The sequence below is a fragment of the Coregonus clupeaformis genome, chromosome 9 (assembly GCF_020615455.1).
Source record: "Coregonus clupeaformis isolate EN_2021a chromosome 9, ASM2061545v1, whole genome shotgun sequence".
Lineage (NCBI taxonomy): Eukaryota > Metazoa > Chordata > Actinopteri > Salmoniformes > Salmonidae > Coregonus > Coregonus clupeaformis.
Genome location: NC_059200.1, coordinates 2,039,050 through 2,055,879, shown reverse-complemented (window position 1 = coordinate 2,055,879; position 16,830 = coordinate 2,039,050). Strand labels below are relative to the sequence as shown.

Genomic DNA, 16,830 nt, shown 5'->3' with positions numbered 1-16,830 from the left:
GTGTGTGTGTGTGTGTGTGTGTATGAGCGCCCACTCCCTCTATCCTCAGTCTCACCTGTAAGTTCGTGATGGATCAGCTCGGCGAAGTTAGGGTCGTCCCCCCACCAGAAGAGCCAGAGCTCCCTACGTCCGGGCCTCTGGCTCCGCCGCCACACGCTCAGCACGTCCGCCTTGAGGCAGCGGCTGAAGCTGCACAGGATGGGGTCCTCCTCGGTCACCGGGAAGAGGATGGGCGCAGAGGTGGGGCCCTGCCACACGTACCGCTTCCATTTGATCCCAGTCAGGTCAGCCTGGGAGGGAGGGAGGGAGGGAGGGAGTCAGCCACTGCAACAGCCACAGGAGCCAGGTAACTGTGGGTAAATATTTGAACACTAGAAAGGCCAAGGGGATCATTTTGAAATTGCCCCCCTCTGTCCTTTTCCTAAATAAGTATATTTAACACACGTACTGTATGTTGTTAGAATTTCGATATCACAAACAGAATGTGTTATAAGCAGTTTTAAGAGGAAAAGTGACTTTTTCAAATCCTCCTACATTGTCACATGCAGGTAAGACGCTTCTATATAGTATCAGAAAGAGCAGATTCTGAGGTTTTCCAAACCATCTATCAAAATTGAAGAGATGAGCTCTATTTCAAAATATCACTTTTTCCAAGCATTAGACAGGTGAGCACGTGGCAACAGATAGCCTACGGTACTGGCCCACGGGGGGGCCAGTATGAAAAATTTAATAATGTATGCACTCACTAACTGTAAGTTGCTCTGGATAAGAGCGCCTGCTAAATGACAAAAAATGTTTTTTTTAATGTAAAAAATGGTAACATAAACTAATGAAAATGCTAGCGTTTAAAAATATTTTTTCATATTCTAATGTTACCCAAGACCTTCATAAACACCAAAGTATTATTTTTCCAATAAACACCAAAGTATTAATTTTCAAATAGCATACATGAAATGTAAACGGAGTATACAAAACATTAAGAACACTTGCTCTTTCCATGACATAGACTGACCAGGTGAAAGCTATGATCCCTTATTGATGTCACTTGTTAAATCCACTTCAATCAGTGTAGATTGAGACAATTAAGACATGGATTGTGTATGTGTGCCATTCAGAGGTTGAATGGGCAAGACAAGAGATTTAAGTGCCTTTGAACAGGGTATGGTAGAAGGTGCCAGGCGCACCGGTTTGTGTCAAGAACTGCAACGCTGCTGATTTTTTCAAGCTCAACAGTTTCCCGTGTGTATCAAGAATGGCTCAACACCCAAGGGACATCCAGCCAACTTGACACAACTGTGGGAAGCATTAGAGTCAACATTGGCCAGCATCCATGTGGAACGCTTTCGACACCCTGTAGAGTCCATGCCCCGACGAATTGAGGCTGTTCTGAGGGCAAAAGAGGGGGGTGCAACTCAATTTTAGGAAGGTGTTCCTAATGTTTGGTATACTCAGTGTATTTATTAGACTGTTAGAATGTTAAGTCAAAATTACTCCCCATTGGCCTGAAGGGGGGTCCAAAGAGGACAGGCTTTTCTAGTGTTACATTAAACGTTTAAAGAGCAAGCATTAATTATCCTTTATGGAGCCTCCACCTCATCAGGAGAAACACATATGACAAGGAGACACACAGGCAGGCAGCCACAGGAAGAGAAAAACAAAGAGAGGAAAGGGAGAGGGGAAAACAGAGAGATCGAGGAAGAAGAGAACAAGATAGAGGGGGGAGAGAGAGGAGAGATAGCGGAAGGAGAGAGATAAAGGAAGATGTAGAGTGGAGGATAGATTAGATAGATAGATAGATAGATAGATAGATAGATAGATAGATAGATAGATAGATAGATAGATAGATAGATAGATAGATAGATAGATAGATAGATAGATAGATAGATAGATAGATAGATAGATAGATAGATAGATAGATAGATAGATAGATAGATAGATAGATAGATAGATAGATATGATAGATAGATAGATAGATAGATAGATAGATAGATAGATAGATAGATAGATAGATAGATAGATAGATAGATAGATAGATAGATAGATAGATAGATAGATAGATAGATAGATAGATAGATAGATAGATAGATAGATAGATAGATAGATAGATAGATAGATAGATAGATAGATAGATAGATAGATAGATAGATAGATAGATAGATAGATAGATAGATAGATAGATAGATAGATAGATAGATAGATAGATAGATAGATAGATAGATAGATAGATAGATAGATAGATAGATAGATAGATAGATAGATAGATAGATAGATAGATGAGATAGATAGATAGATAGATAGATAGATAGATAGATAGATAGATAGATAGATAGATAGATAGATAGATAGATAGAGATAGATAGATAGATAGATAGATAGATAGATAGATAGATAGATAGATAGATAGATAGATAGATAGAATAGATAGATAGATAGATAGATAGATAGATAGATAGATAGATAGATAGATAGATAGATAGATAGATAGATAGATAGATAGATAGATAGATAGATAGATAGATAGATAGATAGATAGATAGATAGATAGATAGATAGATAGATAGATAGATAGATAGATAGATAGATAGATAGATAGATAGATAGATAGATAGATAGATAGATAGATAGATAGATAGATAGATAGATAGATAGATAGATAGATAGATAGATAGATAGATAGATAGATAGATAGATAGATAGATAGATAGATAGATAGATAGATAGATAGATAGATAGATAGATAGATAGATAGATGATAGATAGATAGATAGATAGATAGATAGATAGATAGATAGATAGATAGATAGATAGATAGATAGATAGATAGATAGATAGATAGATAGATAGATAGATAGATAGATAGATAGATAGATAGATAGATAGATAGATAGATAGATAGATAGATAGATAGATAGATAGATAGATAGATAGATAGATAGATAGATAGATAGATAGATAGATAGATAGATAGATAGATAGATAGATAGATAGATAGATAGATAGATAGATAGATAGATAGATAGATAGATAGATAGATAGATAGATAGATAGATAGATAGATAGATAGATAGATAGATAGATAGATAGATAGATAGATAGATAGATAGATAGATAGATAGATAGATAGATAGATAGATAGATAGATAGATGATAGATAGATAGATAGATAGATAGATAGAGATAGATAGATAGATAGATAGATAGATAGATAGATAGATAGATAGATAGATAGATAGATAGATAGATAGATAGATAGATAGATAGATAGATAGATAGATAGATAGATAGATAGATAGATAGATAGATAGATAGATAGATAGATAGGAGACCTGGAGGAAAGGCTTCAATATAAACAGAAAGAAACATTTCTAAAGAGCGAAGCAGCAAAAAATAGCATTGCCTTGTTTTTGTTCCAATTGTGTGCACTTTAGCTTCAGGTGCTTTCAATCTCAACATGAACAACATGAACAACATGTTCAATGCTCTGAGAAAAAAACCTCCCTAATGCTTGTAAATGGGCTCTGACCACCTTAATCCTTTTTAATGATGAGTGCTTTGGGGAGTGTGCTCTGTATAAACCAATGCTGTCCGGCTTTTACAGAGAGGGGGAACACAACACAGAGAAATTCATAGGTTGTAAATCACTGGCAGCAGCACAGGGTACTACAGGGTTATGAAGTGTTAAGGCAGGAACATTACGCTCCACTGCTACAGCTGCCTGCTTACCCCTGGCGGCTGGCTGAGGCTCATCAGACAGCAGGCCCTACGTACGTACAACCAGTCAGCGCTTCCTGGGTCCATGTCCTACACTGAGGCTATACACTGTCTCTCACACACACACCACCCACCTCTGAATACATCATGCCTTCCAGTGTCTTAGGCTTACACTCAGTGCCCATGTCATACACTGAACGACTGCAAAGACCAACACTATCATCACAACCTATGTTGCTATATTGCCTTACAGTACTTCTCTTGATGGAGCTGGCCCTCCTATCTATCCTGGCAGCACAACTGATTTGCGTGAACTGGGCCTTCTACAGATTCTTGAGGCGGGCTATTTTCCGCTGCCAGGCGATATGTTCAAGTTGACAAACTGTCACTTTGACTTTGTTAGAAATAGACAATTACAATGAAATTGGCAGGTACATTTCAATCAATTGAAACACTATGAGCGTGAGCGAATGATTAAGCATGGTTGTGGTAGCGGCGCAATAGTCTTTAGCCTAGCCGGGGATAAGCTGGGAGATTTGTGGTGGGGGGTGGTGTTGTCAAAACAGAGCGCTCTGTGGTGTCAACTGGACCCAAGCTGGACCACAACAACAAGTTAGTTATCCATTATAACATGGCAGCCAGGAAGGCCATAAGCTGGCCACAGTGGCCAGTCAGAACGCCACAGATATCAAAACGCTACAATGATCTGACTAGAATATGATGAGCAACTGTAACTACTATGAGCAATTGTAACTACTATGAGCAACTGTAACGACAAAAATATAGATTTATTTTTTAAGAGAGATTTATACCAAATATTGAAAGCGAAGCAGGCTGTTGAGTTTAGTGACACAATCTATCAAAATTTACAAGATATGACTATAAATAAAATAAAAAAGACTTTCCTCAACACTACTCTTTCCCACGTGTCCCTACATATGTTTTTCATTGTTAGGATTTATTATGATTGGCAGGAACACCAACTCCCAGCCTCTTCACACATTACCAATTCATCAAGCAACATCATAGCAAATATCTCACATCAGGAATCTTGCTCAAGGGCATTCAAATGCTGTTCCAGACAAGACACTATTCACAAGCCCATGTTCATTTATCATATAGGCCTATAGCCTACCGGTACATCAAGTATGAGCTGCTGTACTACTAAACTCATGACGCTGTCTTTCAAAGATAATTCGTAAAAATCCAAATAACTTCACAGATCTTCATTGTAAAGGGTTTAAACACTGTTTCCCATGCTTGTTCAATGAACCATAAACAATTAATGAACATGCACCTGTGGAACGGTCGTTAAGACACTAACAGCTTACAGATGGTAGGCAATTAAGGACACAGTTATGAAAACTTAGGACACTAAAGAGGCCTTTCTACTGACTCTGAAAAACACCAAAAGAAATATGCCCAGGGTCCCTGCTCATCTGCGTGAACATGCCTTAGGCATGCTGCAAGGAGGCATGAGGACTGCAGATGTGGCGAGGGCAATAAATTGCAATGTCCGTACTGTGAGACGCCTAAAACAGCGCTACAGGGAGACAGGACGGACAGCTGATCGTCCTCGCAGTGGCAGACCACGTGTAACAACACCTGTACAGGATCGGTACATCCGAACATCACACCTGCGGGACAGGTACAGGATGGCAACAACAACTGCCCGAGTAACACCAGGAACGCACAATCCCTCCATCAGTGCTCAGACTGTTCGCAATAGGCTGAGAGAGGCTGGACTGAGGGCTTGTAGGCCTGTTGTAAGGCAGGTCCTCACCAGACATCACCAGCAACAACGTCGCCTCTGGGCACAAACCCACCGTCGCTGGACCAGACAGGACTGGCAAAAAGTGCTCTTCACTGACGAGTCGCGGTTTTGTCTCACCAGATGTGATGGTCGGATTTGTGTTTATCGTCAAAGGAATGAGCGTTACACCGAGGCCTGTACTCGGGAGCGGGATCGATTTGGAGGTGGAGGGTTCGTCATGGTCTGGGGCAGTGTGTCACAGCATCATCGCACTGAGCTTGTTGTCATTGCAGGCAATCTCAACGCTGTGCGTTACAGGGAAGACATCCTCCTCCCTCATGTGGTACCCTTCCTGCAGGCTCATCCTGACATGACCTTCCAGCATGACAATGCCACCAGCCATACTGCTCGTTCTGTGTGTGATTTCCTGCAAGACAAGAATGTCAGTGTTCTGCCATGGCCAGCGAAGAGCCCGGATCACTATCCCATTGAGCACATCTGGGACCTGTTGGATCGGAGGGTGAGGGCTAGGGCCATTCCCCCCAGAAATGTCCGGGAACTTGCAGGTGCCTTGGTGGAAGAGTGGGGTAACATCTCACAGCAAGAACTGGCTAATCTGGTGCAGTCCATGAGGAGGAGATGCACTGCAGTACTTAATGCAGCTGGTGGCCACACCAGATACTGACTGTTACTTTTGATTTTGACCCCCCCTTTGTTCAGGGTCACATTATTCAATTTCTGTTAGTCACATGTCTGTGGAACTTGTTCAGTTTATGTCTCAGTTGTTGAATCTTGTTATGTTCATACAAATATTTACACATGTTGTTTGCTGAAAATAAACACAGTTGACAGTGAGAGGACGTTTCTTTTTTTTGCTGAGTTTAGATTATTCCTTTCACCAGTATACTACTACTGTTGCTGCAGTTTCTGTTTCAGAAACTCCATCCACCAAGCCCTCTCTCTCTCACGATGGCAGACATAGTGGTGTGAGGAACTACCTGACACCTGCATCTTGCAGAGAAACATCTGTGCTGCACGGAAATAAAAGGGAGGGAAAAAATTGTTAAGTGTGAAACCAGATCCTCCGCAATTATAGAAACTGACTGTTTCTGAAACGGGTGGTGCTTGGACTGTAAGCCTGCATATATGCCCGTCTTACTTATTCTTCTTCAGAAATTTATTTTCATCACACAATCCATTCTTTTGATGACAGCTCTGAATCTTTTGATGACAGCTCTGAATTGTTTTTATGTTTTTCTCTGTCAATGTTAGGCTTTTCAAAGCCGTGGAATGGCCGCTCTCCCTGTCAAAGATCAAGTCCAAGCTTTCAATCCATAAACTAGGCTATTCTCTGCAAATACTATGTGGCAATCTTCCAGAGGCAGATTGCGCCGGCAAGAGTCTGTGTGCCTTCTGCGGTCAATCAATCAATCTATATTTTAAAAATATAGTCTACATCTGAGTTACAGTCTGAATGTGTCAGGGAAACCTGTGTGTTTCCTTCAAACTGACACGACTAGCTGAGTGTTAGTATAATGCTCAGGTATGTAGGCAACTGTGTATGCAAAATGTCCTCCCACCAGTAGTGCAAGAACCAGGGTCGAGTTAAGTTTCCCTTTTCAGATGCCGAGGCCATCAGGGCAAACCACCATAGCGGCTATAGGGGAATCTGAGGGCAAAGCCATTTGACGGACTCAGAAAGTTGATGCAAAATCTGTTTGGGATTTGCGGGTTATGACCCCTCCTTTCGTCAGATGCTCAGCTTCGCTCACCTTCCCTCTCACAGCTCAGAGCTCCAGGTCCCATTGTGGAACACACTAAGTGCAACAGCTGCCTTCCCTTCCCTTGCTTTCCCTTCCTGACATTCCCAATGCACATGCAAACCTTTGCACTATCCTGCCAACTTTTTGTAAACAGTTACATATCGCAATATTATTTTTGGACTAAATTATATCAATATTTGACTCCAAGTATTGATTTGTAAAAAGTGTTTTGCTACTGTAGGTAGCATTAGCTAGCGCTAGTTGGCTGTACCTGATGCAAAACTCCAGTATTTTTCATCATAAAGCTTGTTCTCCATCATCTTTTTAAATAGTGAGCCAGCATGTTTTCAGCACTTTTGTATATATTGCCCTGAATGATCAAAACTTGTTTTCTCATGCTCTCTCTGCAGCAGACATATAGTGAGCAAGATGTTTGGAACATCAAATCGCATTACATATAGAATTGTGAGAATCGCAGCAAGTAAATATCTGTTGCTTTTTTCTGTTGTTGTGTTTTACATTTTAATATGTGATCTTGTCTTTATGTACTTTGACTGCTGCTAAATGAATTGCCTCAAGGACATTAAAGTTTTCTGAATTTTCTGAATCAGAGACATGCAACAGTTGAAGTTGCTCAAACCATCCCTGAGCAGACAGAGAGACACCCCACCACCACTACCAGCATCTCTCTGTCACGGTCTCACCGTCCCGCTGCAACACATGAAACTAGTCTGTTTGCATCTTGGAAAACTCGGGAGAAATGCAAATCCACTTGGTCTGCTCTCTCGTCTCGTCCAGCCTTTCCATCAGCACAACATTTGTCTGCTGCAGTGTTGGTTTTTGTTCTAATCCTGCCCGGCTCTAAATGAGTTTGATGAGTGTTACAATTACAATCTTCTACCCAAGGCTGAGAACTTATCTTGACAAGAGACATAGTCTAGCAGGGCCGTTGTGACGTGACTATTGATTTATGAAAATAATGTGTTATAAACACATACCAACTAATCTACAAACAAACTTCACCACCCAGAAATGTGCAAGCAAAAGCCGCTTAACTTCAAAGACAAACGAGAATTGCAATAAGACTCCTGAGAACTATTAGTTGTGGGAAAAGTGCCAAGCTGTGTTCACTGCATTCTTTCAGCCTAAAACCACAATGTCTGTTCAGTGTGTGAGCTCATCTTAGTCTGCAGTAAAATATCTCCCTGCTATTGCAATACAGCAACCAGTCATTCACTACTAGCCTGTCCTGTTCATTCAGCTCTACTGTCAAATGCTTTGGAAAAGGACGATTCATGTCCATCAATATTTATCTATTTAACCTTCGTGAAGGGGAATTGTTCACATCTGTCATACAGTACATACTGTACAGGAAAAATGCTATGCATTGCTGGAAACCTATAGTTGGTGCACTACTGAGAAGTTCTTAGATTGGTCTAGCTAGTAGTAGGAGTGCAAAGGACAAGAGGGGACGTCTGAGCCTTTTCCTTGAGTCTATTAGGTACTTTTGGTTGTGTATTTATGATAGCTATATAATTCAATTGTTTTACGACTGACTAGCAACAGTATCAATCAGCACTATGAGAACTAAAACACACAAATAAATACACAGATAAAAAACAAAACAGTGAATCGCATTAATATGTCATGAAAAATGTATTCAACTTGAAAACTTGCTAGACAGGAAGTAAGTACTAACGTACATTCTAAATGCACTAACAATATCCAAGAGTACATTATTGTTTATTAATATTTCAGCCTCTTTTAGGTGTGCGCGAGCCAAGAATGTAAACAACAAATGATTGGAAAGCAAACTTGACAACTTCAAAGGAAAAGTATGTAAGCCCGCAAATAGGCTACAATTTATCAGTATCTAAACTCTTCATTGGCTACTTAAAAGAAACAACGTAACAAGCAATGTATCTCCACAACTACACCCGCACACTGACAACAACAACACGATAGAACATGGAAGTTTAAATTAGAAGCCAATGTTCACGAGCATTTACTTTCCATGATCGAATGCCAAATGTTTCTGCCATTTAGCTAGTTTGGTATTTGTGCAAATGAACAACATTGCAAGCTAGTTAGCAGGCTAGCCAACTGCTTGGGTTTATTTTTAGGTCACATAAACATGCTGCACAATGCATGCGATAAAAAGCATAACGATACAGAACGTTACTTCAACCAAGTAAACAACTAGACAAAAAATGTAATCATGCATGGTATTCAACGTTGCTATAGATAGCTAGGTAGCTAAGATGTTTATCATCACCACACGTTACATTAGTTGCACTTTTATTGCCTAAGACTCTCAGGGCTGGAATGCATTGAATATGATCAAACTGAACATTTATGATTGCAAACAGCATGCATGCAGCTGCAAGTGACAGATAACACTATTCTTCTTTAATCTTGCACAACTTCACAGTATGCAAATACACATTGCCTTAGTGCATGATGTTTGAATTGCAGTGCTCCGCAGGCCCTGCCTGCTTTTCCATTGCTGTGGCTACTAACGTTAGCTCGCTCTTTTCAGCTAGTTAAAAATGGCTGCTTTTCCTTTAGTTTTAAATCTCTTACCAGACAGAATAGATTGGAGTGGCAATCCTCCAAGCTGGCCCCGTTTGGTACAAAACAAGAACTCATCCTTTCACAGCGAGATCGAACATTCCATCATTTCAGTTTCCGGGGAAATAAAGACCGATGTTCAAATGTATTTTGCAAGATGTATAATAAGGTAATGAACGAGAATTATTTTTAAACAATTGGCTGGAGAATGTTATTCAATAACACTTCGAATGCTATTGTCCGCCCCAAAATAAAAGCAGTTAAAATATCGTCTCCACAACCTCTCTATCGACCTCTTGAATACACATTAAGTAAAACATTTAAACGGACCGAAAAATGCTCTTAAAACAAAAAGAAAAGGAGAGCAAAGAAGCAACTCTCCCCCTCCCCCTTAGCTTAAAACGGTTTTTGCTAAAAACGTCACTCTACTCCATCACCATCAAAATCGATCTAAAAACGAATAACATCCTTAAAAACCAATCAGAAATTGGCATATGCCTATCTCTACGGTAATTTTAACCATAATTTCGGTCTCTGATCCTTCTAGTTCCATTTGAATTCATGGATTCCTTTCTTTAATGGCGGCCACAGGGAGAACTCTGCCTCCAAAAGCCTATTGGCTCATTGTGGTCATGAGGGGTGTAATAACACTGTAACTGATGGGTATTGCCGCTAGGCGAGAGCAAGAGGCGCTACTGAGCAACCAGATTCTGTTACTAATGATCAAACCTTTAAATTTACCGACTTTCACAGTGCACCACCTAGTGCATACACAAAGAAATGTATCCATTCCTTGCATCAACATTTACATCATACGGTGTGTGTCCTCGCAATCACAGCAAAGCCCTAAAAACGTTAACCTAATCAAATGTGTCAGTGTAGGTGGGGATACAGTGTAACACTATTATAACACTATTGTAATGCTGTAGTAACATAAAGCACGCGAGACGCTAATAAAATTCACGAGTTGCCCAGGCCACACGTGCCATGAACTGTGACCCAATGATTGTTGCGCCTCTCTGAGAATAAATTATATTAACAAATTTGCTGCCAAGCGTTCAAGATGATTTAATACATTCGGTCATGATGAAGTAGCTCTTTTACTCAATAATTTCAACCAAAAAGGTGACAGCACTTTTTATTTTTTATTTTTGAATAAATGTTTATACAATTGATCTTGAGCATTTCTCTTTCATTTGTATAAACATGTATTAGGCTAATACATTTTAGATGATTGATTGTGATGAATGCATGGAATTCTGAGGAACAAATCGATGCAAAGTATTTAGCACAATTTACACCTGTTGTGACATATATTGCATTATTTTATGTCTGGTTATGACACCTACATAAGTGTCAAAACCCACATTTATTCAAATGTCTTCTTTCCCTGCCAATAAGTTTTCTTTCATTTGAAAGTTTGTTTCTTAAGTCCTTTGTTGTTGTTGTAATGAATCGATTATATGTTGTTTTTAATCCAATTTTAAATAATTTCTAGAAAATACACTTTATGACACTGTCATAAAGCATTTGACCCATCCTGGGTCACTTTACTTGGACTAAGAAAAGACAGTTTATGACACTATCAGGAAGCATTATGACCATCAATCAATCAAAAATATTTATAAAGCCCTTTTTACATCAGCATATGTCACAAAGTGCTATACAGAAACCCAGCCTAAAACCCCAAATAGCAAGCTATGCAGATGTAATCTTATAAATCAGATAGGCCTATCACGTACATGCCCTTATATCAGTCATCAGTCAAAAAGAGGGCGTCTTTTCTTGCTCCTGAAATCTGCTCCTGCATTCATCCCAGTCATCGGAAACAGAGCATTGGGGTAGTTGCATGTCTGATATCAATGTGTGCGTAATTACAATGATAATTTAAAATGGTCAATTTTAGAAAATGTTATATAACATAAACATACTGTTGACACGTAGGCTATGGTGTAATGGAATGTTTTGCCTTGTGTGGTAGGTTTTGTGGGTTTTGACACTCTTATGTGGGTGTCATAACCAGCCATAAAATAACGCAATATATGTCACAACAGGTCTAAATATATGTGTCATGACAGTGTTATGACCATATTATGACAGGTTATGACAAGTTATGTCAGGTGTTATGACATATTATGACATGGTTATGACTGTGTCATAACGTGTTGTAATGCTGGGTGTCAAGTAAATTGTTACCCCTGCATTCAGAATGACTGACTGGGTTGGGAAGACTAAGATATGAGACTACCTTAAACATCTAAACTGGAACAACCATTTCAGTAACGGGTGAAATTATTGGAATAGTTTAGAAAAATGTATGTTACTTATATTTGAGTAGCATACTGGGGTTCTTTTACACCACGGAGTGTTCATTTTACATTTTATAGTGTTAATTTAACTCTTGAATCAACACTAGAAATGTTACACAAAAAAATCGACACTAGTAAAACACTGGCCAATTTACTGTGCACTATGAAAGGGACACATCTGAAGGCTTACATACATTGGTGGGCCAGTTAATCCACTGTTCCCCGGGCGCCGAAGACATGTATGTCGATTAAGGCAGCCCCCCGCACCTCTCTGATTCAGAGGGGTTGGGATTAATGCGGAAGACACATTTCAGTTGAACGCATTCAGTTGTACAACTGACTAGGTATTTCCCTTTCAATAACCTTTTAGAATTCTGATGAACCATAGATGCCACGTCAAGAACCCCTGACTTAACTCAAAGGTTCTTTATCGGGCAAGAGTTCTCCAAGGAACCTTAACTGAGGAAGAACCATTTAAGAAGCTTGATTTTTTTCAGTGTGTAATACTAGCCACCTAGCATGCAAATACTGACATACATTTAGATTATTATTTTCAAAACTCAAATGACAATAAATAGATACACAATTGACTAAAATTGATTTATTTCTTGGGTTATGATACTATATACCAGTGTGGCAGTTGTACTAAACTCCTAAGCCATAAAAGTTATTAAAGAATCAAAGTGCATCATTAATTTAAATGACAATTGAACAGGAGGTATGCTAAGATAACCTATGCATAAAAATATACACATTTTTTACATAGAATTAGGCATAATGATTAGGGCTCTAGATTGCAGGAAAAAGCTGTTTCAGCTGTTTGAAAAATGCTACATTCTCCAACCTCTGGACACCCCCATGTGTCAAAAAGTCTTACTGCTCTTTGACTAAATGCTGTGGAAAGAAAGTAAAAAATTAATCTGAGGTTTTGCCTGTGAGGCCATGATCTGCATTTAATGAAAACATGTGGTTAGACAAGACAAGTGAACAGCTACAAGAGGAACAGGATATTGGAGCAATGATCAATAAATGAGTGACTGTGTGTGAGCTAAACAGTGCAGAGTGAATGGAATGCCTGATATCTGGAGGTCTGTAAATAGCCTGAATAGCTTGAGTGCGTTATAATAATGGGATTCTTTGACGTTCATTGTGGTCAAAGCAGCTGGAAATCAATTGTGAATTATTATCAAATTGATATTGATTTGAACATTTCATGAATTCAAATCTGGATTTATAGGCAAGGCTAAGTAATGGAATGTGAATTACAGGGACATTTTATGTCATTGGAACTGGTTTGGAATTGGAGCCAGATTCCAGATTTTTGTTTGTTGACCAAGTTGTTCTCTGAACGTGTGTGTGCATCCAGCAGAAAAACGATCCAGCCTCTTGAGTCAATAGTGTGATCTTAACCCGAGACAGGATTAACATTGCCGTTACTGAAGAGTCACGTGACAAATTTAAAAAGCTTTCTGTAAATCAATAAAATTGACCACCCAGGAAAATGTCTCCCCAGACAGACACAGCAGTTCTGAGAGCCAAGGCATCAGCACGTGTGTGTGTGTGTGTGTGTGTGTGTGTGTGTGTGCGCGAGTGTGTGTGTGTGTGTGCTTGTGCGCATGCGTGTGTGGGCAGACAGTTAGTATTAAAGGCAAGGGCAGGGCAGGAATGGAAGGTCTATAGTTCAACAACACAGCTCTTGTTTACAGAGGCTAAGTGGTAATAGCCCTGTCTTTGGTTCTGCACTGGACGAATGGCTTTAGTTATCAAGAGGGTCAACACCATGTTCAAATAAAGTAGCACACCTCTAGTCCCAACCCCCACCCACACACACACACACACACACCTCATTCAGCATTTGCCTAAGCACACATGGCTCATACACCCAATATAGTATGATGAATTGTGAAGAGCTTGTGATACCAATGAGAACAACCATCCATTTGCCCACAATGATACTTGGACCTGACTGCAAAGTTATTACAATATAAAAAGTCCTGATGACAGCCAAGCCTTTGCTGCTTTTATTTAAGAAATTATGTTTGAAAAGGCACAAAGGTCTGATCTGAAAAATGAAAGCTCACGGGACTCAAGTATTAATTTGTTTTTTTCCCTTCTTCAATGGTTTTCAAGTCAGCCCTTGAGGGATCCATTTTCAGAGCATGTAGGTTTATTATATTGTTCAATGGCCTGGTATGCACATGGTTTGTAAATTCACAGATGAATAGAACTGCCATAATTATACGCATACTAAAACCATATGCACATTTTATAGCCTCCTAATGTAGCCAGCAAATATACTATCAAGCCTGTGGTAATGTGGTGAATTTAGTCAACACTATATGAGGCTCTTTTTGAACCAATTCACATTATGTCAGTAGCTGAATTAAGATAATAAAAAAGCCAATACGATATGTGTCCTGTATACAACTGTGTTCTGAGAGCGCTGTAGAGTGTTGGGGAAGCAGATCCTTTGCTGTTTCAAAGGCACATTGCTGATTGAGGGGTCAAACACAGCCTTTTCACCCAATCAGCCTAATGTCCTGTTAGTGGCTCAGGTTCAGTGGTGGTTAGTGCCGTTTAAGATGAGGGAGGACAATTTATTTTTTATGAGCATGGCATTACTTCTATTACAGCATATTGGATGACTGTTATTCATATTCCATTTACCCAGTTCAATGTAACAGTGATAGGTTTAGGCTACTACATGATACTCACATTTTCCCTATACCCATCATGAGGTTGCTACAACCTAGCCTATGAATGAAAGTTTACAATGTAGGTGCACACAGGTTGAGAGACAAATGTGAGGTGACAGACAGTGACACGTGGACAGACAGTGACACATTCAATAACGCCTTGCACACTCTTGCTTGCATCTAGCTGATATAGGGTGTAATCATTAGTCCAACAGTTGCAAACAAGAGTTTCTATTGGACAAATGCAGGTATGTTTATTCCCGTTTTGTTCCATTTGCTTCCGTTTAAGAAATGTTTTTAAACAGAATCGGCGGAATGAATACACCCCTGATCACGTGTAAACACAGTTCACTTTCATAGCAGCCACGTTGTATTCCTTCTCACATCTATGCGCTCTCCTCCGCTCAACTTTTCCCTTCGCTTGTGGACTTCAATGCACAACACATCAGCTGTATGTGACCAGGCGAAAAAACCTTTCCAAGCCAAACCATTTCATAACCGCTACACACAGCCTACATCGTTGTCACCATATTAGCTAAAGTAACATCATAGTCAACATAGCTAATAAAACTAACGAGATAGTAACCCGCTACAATCATTCGAAACTGAAATAAAAATTAAAATAATAATCTCTCTCTAGCTCTCTCTTGCTTTTCTTTAATTTTGGAAGAAATTAAATTGTTCAAAACTGTTCAACTACTGTCTTTCTCTCTCTTTGAGTCAACTACTAACCACATTTTATGCACTGCAGTGCTAGCTAGCTGTAGCTTATGCTTTCAGTACTAGATTCATTCTCTGATCCTTTGATTGGGTGGACAACATGTCAGTTCATGCTGCAAGAGCTCTGATAGGTTGGAGGACGTCCTCCGGAAGTTGTCATAATTACTGTGTAAGTCTATGGAAGGGGTGAGAACCATGAGCCTCCTAGGTTTGTATTGAAGTCAATGTAACCAGAGGAGAACGCAAGCTAGCTGTCCTCCGGCTACACCATGGTGCTACTCTACAGAGTGCTGTTGAGGCTACTGTAAACCTAGTGTGTTTTAATCAATTATTTGGTGACGTGATTATATTTAGTATAGTTTTATCTAAAAGGGATACATTTTTATATGTTTTACCATTTTTATTTTTATTAAATTCACTGTGGAGGATGGCCCTCCGCCTTCCTCCTCAGAGGAGCCTCCACTGCTCAGGTCAACAAGGGAACCCAGTGAAAACCATAATTCTGGTGAGAGACCTAATATGGCTAGCCTTTCTGGGAATAATTGCAAGTCTGGCTGTCTTCCCTGTGGTATGTCCTTTCAGGGGGACAGGGGATGGACACATTGTGGAGCTGTACAGGACCAGACTCACTACTTCAACCCTCCATGTCCAACACGACAATGCTGCTTTGTAAAGGGCCTGTGTGGCACAGACACCAGTTACTGGCTAAAGGGCCTCTTTTGATCTGTGTCAGATTGTGTCACTCAAAGGCAGTTGGGCAGAGAGAGCAGTGCTCTGCTCTTTCAGTTGAGTCAAAACCACGGCTGCCAGGTTCTTTGTAGTTTGAGAGAATAAAGTGGTTTGGCGGTATCACTTGTTTTACAGCTCTGAAGCCTCTGTGTGTGCGTGCATGTGTGCCTCTAGTCTGCTCTGTGTTATGGCAGCACCCTACTCCCCATGCAGTTGAAGCAATGGGGCCACTTGTATGGGCGCTGGTACACATAGTACCTGTGCAGGAACATTCTAGAGGCACAAATAAAGCCGTGGCCGTCCCTTTGTTGTGCTGCTGACTTTCTGCAGGGCTGCCGCCAAGAGAAAAGATGATGTCGCGTATCCCCACTGGTAAATGATCTGACACACTTTCATCTGCTGCAGTCTTCACATAGCCTCGTTGTAAGACTCCCTCGCTCCCTCTCCGCCTCTCTTTCCCGCCCCCCACTCTTCCTTCTCTCTCTCTCTCTCGCTCTCCCTCTCTCTCTCACACACACATTGTGAGCAGATGGAGGAAAGGTGTCTATATCGAGGATTTTTTTCTCTCTCCTTAATCA

General features: G+C 40.1%; 1 protein-coding gene across 1 annotated transcript in view; it reads right to left on the bottom strand.

Annotated features, from left to right (window-relative positions):
* Positions 1-10,377, bottom strand: part of LOC121573563 (mediator of RNA polymerase II transcription subunit 13-like) — a 109,905-nt gene extending 99,528 nt beyond the window's left edge. The window contains exons 1-2 of the mRNA XM_045222449.1: positions 9,811-10,377; positions 56-290 (exon numbers count right to left, since the gene is read on the bottom strand). Of these exons, the coding sequence (XP_045078384.1) occupies positions 56-290; positions 9,811-9,876 (301 nt within the window). The 5' untranslated portion in view covers positions 9,877-10,377. The remainder of the gene's footprint in view (positions 1-55; positions 291-9,810) is intronic.
* Positions 10,378-16,830: the final 6,453 nt, after the last annotated feature.